An 8,739-nucleotide genomic window follows, 5' to 3' on the forward strand; every position below is an offset into this window, starting at 1 on the left:
GTCTCCCATAGACTCCATTTTAATCAAATAATACAGAATTTTAAAACTGATTTCCTTTTTTCTCTGTAGTAATAAAACAGTACCTTGTAATTGATCCCAACTAAGACATAAATAATCCTTATGGGATGCAAAACAATCCTATTGGGGTTAATTAATGTTTTATTGATTTTTTAGTAGACTTAAAGGACATGGAAAGGCAAAGTCACTTGGGGGTGCCAAAATGTTAGGCACCCCCAAGTGACTTTAATCGCCTACTGTACGGAGAGAACAGCACCAGCCCGGGGTAGCTGCAGCGCTTCCTTCTTCCTGCTTTGCGAGCACGCGCATGTGCAGTGGAGTGAAAAGCCGGACTTTAACAGAGAAGTCGGCTTTTCACTCTACTGCGCATGCGCCTGCCGCATAGTCACAGCTTAACGAAGCAGGAAGGAGGAAGCGCATCGCTACAGGTACCCCGGGCTGGTACTGTTTTCTCCTAACAGGGGCACCAGCCCAGGGTACAAGGTAAGCGATTAAAGTCACTTGGGGGTGCCTAACATTTTGGCACTCCCAAGTGACTTTGCCTTTCCTTGTCCTTTAAGGTGTGGTGATCCAAATTACGGAAAAACCCCTTATCCGGAATAGCCTTGGTCCCAAGCATTCTGGATAACAGGTCCTATACCTGTATTGCTTTTTTTTTTTTTTTTTAAATGTGAGTTTATTTGAAGTATAAAAAAAACAAAAATACGCACCATTTTTGCTAAATCTGCATTTTAATGTTAGATTTGAGATCATATTAGCATTTAGATGGCCCTGTAACAATTTTTATTTGTATTTGAAAAGTTAACTTTAGAGCTGTATGTATAAATCATTTGTTTTTGCTTGATATGTTGGTTTGGCTACCTCTTCAAACGAGCAAACCTTTGCCCAGTTTGGTCACCTTTGTTCTGGGCTAAATTGGGCTGATCCTATTGTTTGGTTCCCATGCCAATAATCAGATAATAATGGACACCTATGCAAGCCTATCAAGAGAGGACTGCATCAACGATCTGATGCAGTCCCCATCCGACAGGGTTGTCTGAACTGCCAAATAGATATATATGTATGTACAGTGGAGGAAATAATTATTTGACCCCTCACTGATTTTGTAAGTTTGTCCAATGACAAAGAAATGAAAAGTCTCAGAACAGTATCATTTCAATGGTAGGTTTATTTTAACAGTGGCAGATAGCACATCAAAAGGAAAATCGAAAAAATAACTTTAAATAAAAGATAGCAACTGATTTGCATTTCATTGAGTGAAATAAGTTTTTGAACCCTCTAACAAAAAAAGACTTAATACTTAGTGGAAAAACCCTTGTTTGCAAGCACAGAGGTCAAACGTTTCTTGTAATTGATGACCAAGTTTGCGCACATTTTAGGAGGAATGTTGGTCCACTCCTCTTTGCAGATCATCTCTAAATCCCTAAGGTTTCGAGGCTGTCTCTGTGCAACTCTGAGCTTGAGCTCCCTCCATAGGTTTTCTATTGGATTAAGGTCCGGAGACTGACTAGGCCACTCCATGACCTTAATGTGCTTCTTCTTGAGCCACTCCTTTGTTGCCTTTGCTGTATGTTTTTGGTCATTGTCGTGCTGGAACACCCATCCACGACCCATTTTCAGTTTCCTGGCAGAGGGAAGGAGGTTGTCGTTCAGGATTTCATGATACATGGCTCCGTCCATTTTCCCGTTAATGCGAATAAGTTGTCCTGTGCCCTTAGCAGAAAAACACCCCCAAAGCAAAATGTTTCCACCCCCATGCTTGACGGTGGGGACGGTGTTTTGGGGGTCATAGGCAGCATTTTTCTTCCTTCAAACACAGCGAGTTGAGTTAATGCCAAAGAGCTCTATTTTGGTCTCATCAGACCACAGCACCTTCTCCCAGTCACTCACAGAATCATTCAGGTGTTCATTGGCAAATTTCAGACGGGCCTGCACATGTGCCTTCTTGAGCAGGGGGACCTTTCGAGCCCTGCAGGATTTTAATCCATTGCGGTGTAATGTGTTTCCAATGGTTTTCTTGGTGACTGTGGTCCCTGCTAATTTGAGGTCATTAACTAACTCCTCCCGTGTAGTTCTAGGAAGCTTTTTCACCTTTCTCAGAATCATTGACACCCCACGAGGTGAGATCTTGCGTGGAGCCCCAGAGCGAGGTCGATTGATGGTCATTTTGTGCTCCTTCCATTTTCGAACAATCGCACCAACAGTTGTCACCTTCTCTCCCAGCTTCTTGCTAATGGTTTTGTAGCCCATTCCAGCCTTGTGCAGGTCTACAATTTTGTCTCTGACATCCTTGGACAGCTCTTTGGTCTTTCCCATGTTGGAGAGTTTGGAGTCTGCTTGATTGATTGATTCTGTGGACAGGTGTCTTTTATACAGGTGACTAGTTAAGACAGGTGTCCTTAATGAGGTTGACTAATTGAGTAGAAGTGTCTAACCACTCTGTGGGAGCCAGAACTCTTAATGGTTGGTAGGGGTTCAAAAACTTATTTCACTCAATGAAATGCAAATCAGTTGCTATCTTTTATTTAAAGTTATTTTTTCGATTTTCCTTTTGATGTGCTATCTGCCACTGTTAAAATAAACCTACCATTGAAATGATACTGTTCTGAGACTTTTCATTTCTTTGTCATTGGACAAACTTACAAAATCAGTGAGGGGTCAAATAATTATTTCCTCCACTGTATGTATAACTTTATTTATAAAGCGCCACAAGGGTATGCAGCGCTGTACAATCTTACAAAATACAAAATTACACACAGGGAGGAGTGTTATAATAAATACAATGTATATAAATGCACAGGGAATAAGTGCCAAGTGGTATGAGATACAGTAGGAAGGAGGTCAGGTCGATTTGTGTCCAGACATCTATTGGGAAGGGTCCATACATAAACATATAAGCTAAAAACTCAGTCTGAAGGGGCTGAATCACCAGCTTAACTCTGCCCATGTTTGACCAGCTTTAGGCTTTTAGGCCATTACAACCTTTCCATAGGCCTTGTAGTGTTTTAATAACCAGACCACGACCCCTCTCTACTAATGGCAACTCAGCAATCAAATGTTTGAATATTATAACCCTTTTAGCTCTTGGTGTGTCTGCATTGCTGCAATTAAAACGGACTAATGCATTTTTTTTTTTTAATGTCCTGTCTTCTAAAGGAAAGCTTACCTATAGCTGACAGCCAAAAGGATGACACATTGACTAGAACTGTAAAGAGAGAGCACTCTGGTGAAGGAGAACATAGCTTTAACAACAATAAAAGCGAGGGAGAGACCTGCACAGTAAAGAAATTGTGTAGTGAAAGGATTCCAGAAATGTGCTGCAATGAAGACAAGATAAAGATCCCTTTGCTGGTATATAAATATGTTAATAGACCAATAGTTCATTATGTTTTTATAGCCATAGTCTAGAAAGTCTGTTGTGTTTAGTCAGAATCAGCAGTTAAATGTTACAGTGTTACATAGTAAAAGTTTTACTTTAATAATATGTAAAAATTGTGTTTCCAGCAACCTTTCTGTTTTGTTTTTTTTCTTTTTGTATGTGGATCTTCTGCTTGGTTTTCTAGTAGGAATTTCTCATAGGACTTGTTCATTGAAAAATGCAACAACTTTCTCTGAAAATAGGCAAAATGTTTTTTAATGTAGAATGAAAGTAGTGACACTTTGGGTATCGCACAAGTTAAATATTTGGATTGGTAAAAAAACAGCCTATTCATCAACTTTAAGCCTCATAGTGCCATGCAGTATAGAAGATAAGGAGCTGTGCAGTTGAATTTTCTCCCTAAAGCAGCTGTAGTGGTAGATACATATAATAGTTTGAAGAGGGCTGGATGCCTTTTTTCAATGGTGATAAAATACAAAATAATTACATAGTCACAGCTATTAAAGAAGTAAACCCTAAAAATGAATATGGCTATAAATACCATAAGTGCTCTTACTGCACCAGCCTAAAGGTTCAGCATGTCTTTAGCAGCAATGATCCATGCCTTCAAACTTGTAACAGGAGCTTCTCATCTTGGATTTTGTTAGAAGGGTCTGCAACACTTACATGCTTAGTGTGCTCTGAGCAGCTGGTGAAAGGCTTAGGGGGTCGTTCAAATTATCAAGCAGAAAATAAGTTGATGCTGTAGGGATGATGATTAAATTCTTTCTAATTCCTTTTTAAACAAGTAGACAATATTTGCATTATGTTTTGTCCACTTTAATAAATGAATGGTATTAAATGAATAAGCAGAGCATGTATAAAATTTGCCTATACCACACCACATGTCGTCGCACGCACACCCCCGAAAAAGTTTTAGCACAAAAAAATCTGAATCTACCTAGAAATGCATCAAAATGTTTTCCACAACCCCACAATAAGTTGAGATTTTAGGTTAAAGTGTCCACACCCCCACACTGTATTTACAAGATTTAGCAATTATTCTCTGCAGGAATGTAAATACATAGAGCAGGGATTTAGTAAGCATGGGTGTCAGAAATGGCATGACCCCGCTCAAATTTTGTCAATTTGTTTAATTAGAAAAACCTACTTTGTGTTTTTGTGGCTGGTTGAACAAGCACAAGGGGACTTTGGTGAATACTTTGTCGCACGCCAGTCGCTGCGCGCGCACCCCCACCCCCCCCCCTCCGTGCGTCGCCTGAGCACACCAGTCGTGCCGCGCAGTCGCGTATATACTTGTGCGCACCTGCCTGCACCCCCGTGTGAAAAGTACTCCAGCAGTGCCCCTACTGTACTCGAGTATAAGCCGAGGATTCGTTTTTCTGCACATTTTTGGTGCTAAAAAACTCTGCTTATACTCGAGTATATACGGTAATCTAAAACCTTCAAAGTATTTAAAATTTGTAAATTGGAATTTGTACATGGCAACCTATCAGATGTTTGCTGTACTTGTTTTCTGGGTTACTGCCTTTGGTGCAAATATGATGATAATTGAGCTTCATGATGTGTTTCCTATATTATTGAAGGGAAGCATTTTGCCTGTAGTTTTTAACTGCATAAATACATATCGAAATGTACTGCAACACCATCAAATAACTGAATCAAGTGATAAGACAAAACAAATACAATGCTGTCTGAATGACCATTTTAGTGTCACCTGCATTGATATCAGACACAAAATTACCATAAAGGCGTTTCCGTTGTGGATTATTGAAATCGCTGCTGGTATGTCAGTATAAGCATGTAAATCACACCAAAATGGTCATCAATGGATTTTCCTGCAATTACACACTTTTAGAGACATATCTGTTTTGTCACCTGTGAATTTACAGCCATTCAGTTATCATTTTTGCATTTTACATTTACTTTTTAGGATGACTGGACTGCTGTTTCCCCACCCTCACCAGTAACTCCAGGTGTTAGTGATCAGGGTGGAGCCGGCTCTGAAATAGGACAGGAGCCATCTGAAACTGCTCTGGCACTACGCACTGCCTTTATCTTGACCAAAAAGGAAGAGCTGGAGATGGTAAGTTACTTCAAATGATTGCTGTACCTTGTATTTGTAGCAACCAAATATTCCAGCATTCTTTTTTGAAGATTCATTAATTTTGGCTCCTTAAAAGCCTTTGCCAGAAACTATATACAATACATCAGTGCTGTCCAACGTCTGTGGTACCGAGAGACGGAATTTGCCCACATTAATGGTGGTAGCGCAGCTAAAACTCAAATGGTGGTCACTGTGGGGATATCAACCATCATTAATATGTGAAAGAATTATTACGTCATATTAAGACATACCCATAAATCTTATATGCCTCCTTCTCCCCTGTGGGTAGCACAGCAATCCCCAGCACATACTTAGACACCTTAGAGGGACCATTTAATGGCTTTATCGAACTGCTAACAAATCCCTGCCAGGTTCACCTCCCACAGGCAGGATAGGGCAGGCAGAGTAAGGCATATAGGCAGCATAGGGCAAGCAAGGTATGGCACACACAAACATAGGGCAGGCAGAGTAAGGCACACACAGGCAGTACTCTGCCTGCCCTATGCTGCCCATGTGTGTCACACTCTGCCTGCCCTACCCTGCCTGTGTGTGCTATACTCTGCCTGCCCTATGGTGCCTGTTTGTGCCATACACATAGGCAGCATTGGGCCTGTAGTACATACAGTGATACAATGCTGGCACTGCTCCTACTGAGGTGTGAACAATGTGGGTGCTTACAGTCTGAGCCTGAGGTGTGAACAATGAAGAAACTAAAAGTTTACACAAAGTGAGAATAGGAGCCAGAAGCCTTACCAGGGACATCATAACCCTGCCCTTATACTTATTAGTGAATCAAACTGCACCCATCCTTACATTACAGTGGGTGTGCTTTAAGGCTAATGTCCCAGAGAGCAAGTTAGTTGCCTGCAATAGATCTCTGCTTATTTTTGCAGGAAACTTTGCGCAACTTCTGAAAGCGAAGCAATGAGTAGGCCTTTCAACTGGCAATTCCTATTTTTGCCAGTGGAAAGGCATTTCGGAGCAGTTAGTCACCAGTGGGAGCAGAACTAACTCACTCCATGAGACATTAGCCTTAGAGAAAAAAATGAGACGTAAAAGAGTGAAAATAATCACATGCTTTGCAAATAATACTCCTGAAGTTTTAATCTGTATTTTAAACTGTTCTGCTGATCTTGCTGACTACTTTGAGATTCAAAAAAAAAAATGTAACAGCAATTGACTGTCCTCAGCCTGCTTTCAGCTTGCATCCTCTAAATCTCAGTTCCCTGCATATGTTACCAATAAGAAAAGTAACATCACAGGGCAATAGATTGTGGGTTATATAGAAGGTGTGTGAAGTCGGAAGCAAATTTGGGTATCTGAGTTGGAAGCAAATTTGGGTAAATGGAGTCAGAGTTGGAGCCGGTGGTAGCATAAACCGAGCATTTATGTACCAATTCCACAGCCCTATTATATAGTTCCTGCATTCTGTCTGTAAGCTGTGGAGAACTTATTACAATTTGTAACATCAATGTTTTAGTCCCTCCTCCCCTACCAGGATTTCAAATGATGCAGAAAGTGAAGAACTGTGTTTCAGCTGGATTTATTCATACTTTTTGAAGGAACAGATTATAGTGATAGGTATATTATGGGTTTCTATGTTGTGTGGGGCTCTAACAAATTTTGCTTTGGAAGCTGGAGATCCCCTTTAATGGTGTATACTCTCCATTTATTTTTTTAATGGTCAGACACTTAAAAGGGTGGTTTACCTTTGCACATCACGTTTCATTCTAGTTATATGTATGTTTCCTCCATTTCTGCAAAGTGTACCTTTCTTAGTTGTATTAAAAGCTAGTATAAATACAAACCCCCCAACCACTAACCTAAATTAATACTTATGCATGTATGTGCTTCTGCTGTGTTGGAAAAGAAGAATACATATAGTGAAACTATAAATTACCAACCCTATTTTGCCAGTCACTATGATCAACATTCTTCAAATATAAAATAAAAAACACATTAACTGAGGTATAGGTAAAATACCCACAACCCATAAAACATTCCCCCTATTCAATAGCAATTAGTAGTTACCACAAAACAGAATAGATGCGTACAAATGTCCAAGCATGAATGAGATGTATTTAACCAACAACCTGTTCGAGTAATGTGTAGCCTCACTATATTGCTGTTAAGTGTTTCAATTCCAATAATTCCCTTATAAAGTTTACTCAGGGCTACATTATGTATTGTTGCATTAATAAGTCGGTGTTGAGCTACCTCCAGGTGCAAACCACAGTGTAAGGAGTGTCGATTTGAGTGAATAGAATCCAAGAAAGGGAAGCATTGTAGTTTATAGTGAACAGTTAAATATACTTTGCTTACAAGAAGTCTTGTTTGTATTGGTTCACAAAATCGTTAGCTGCATGCCACAACAAAAATGTCAAGTTTGAAAAAGCATCTGATGTTCCTATTCTGCTCTTTGAAAACAGCTGTTAGAGAGAATAGGGGTACACAGCCTTCTATGAACGAGTCCTCAACAGAGCCTGAGGCTTTCTATAAAACTTCCTTAAAAGCGTAATCGGAGTACTGTGACCATATAAAGGCATAATACTGCAGGGTGGGTGCCTTTTATGCATTGAGAGCATATTGTATAATTGCTAAATGTGTGTTGTGGCAGGTGTACCTGAAACTCTTACCATCTTTTTATACAGGCATATGCTCAAGACTGCAGAACATTTGCTTTTGTGGCAGACACACTGCTGAAAAAGAACCCAACAATTCAGGCTGCCATAGCTAGTGCTCTTCGTTCTAGTCTGTATGACCTAGCTGGTCGTTGTGTGCATGAACTGACCAGCTTTATAGAAAGCTATGATAGAGAAAACAATGTCCTTTTCAGTACTGAAAAAAATGTACAGGACCCTGATGAGTGATAGATGCTTGTTTACAATTTTCTATTTGGAAGATTTTTTTACATAACTTGGGATGCAGACTAGGATATTTCTTGTATATTGTATATTTTTTTTTTTTTGTTTAAAAAAGAAAATTTGTTCTCTAAGTACTTTTACACAACCAAGTGCCTTTTTAATCACATTTTTTCTTTTCTCATAATGCAATGCATCATGTGCCAAAAATTGGTCCTGGATCAGTCGGCAAAATAAAATAAAAAAGTGTCTTTAATAACATCTGTGTAATTACGTTGTTTTGAAACTGTCAAATAATGTCCACTTATATAGTGTCCAGCTGGTGTATATGAGACTTTGGGCTTTTTTTTTTTTTTTTTTTATCAAGCACCCCA

General features: G+C 39.6%; 1 protein-coding gene across 9 annotated transcripts in view; it reads left to right on the top strand.

Annotated features, from left to right (window-relative positions):
* Positions 1 to 8,739, top strand: part of LOC100492268 (periphilin-1-like) — a 34,401-nt gene that overhangs the window by 21,842 nt on the left and 3,820 nt on the right. For 7 of the 9 annotated variants that reach the window (XM_031896860.1, XM_004910668.4, XM_004910670.4 and 4 more), the window contains exons 7-9: positions 3,175 to 3,369; positions 5,331 to 5,483; positions 8,156 to 8,624. In XM_031896860.1, coding sequence (XP_031752720.1) covers positions 3,175 to 3,369; positions 5,331 to 5,483; positions 8,156 to 8,374 — 567 coding nt within the window. In that variant the 3' untranslated portion in view covers positions 8,375 to 8,624. Of the gene's footprint in view, positions 1 to 3,174; positions 3,370 to 5,330; positions 5,484 to 8,155; positions 8,625 to 8,739 lie in introns of those variants that run through there. The other 2 variants (XM_004910672.4, XM_031896861.1) reach the window with 2 other exon arrangements.

Source organism: Xenopus tropicalis, chromosome 2 (assembly GCF_000004195.4).
Source record: "Xenopus tropicalis strain Nigerian chromosome 2, UCB_Xtro_10.0, whole genome shotgun sequence".
In the NCBI taxonomy this organism is placed as follows: domain Eukaryota; kingdom Metazoa; phylum Chordata; class Amphibia; order Anura; family Pipidae; genus Xenopus; species Xenopus tropicalis.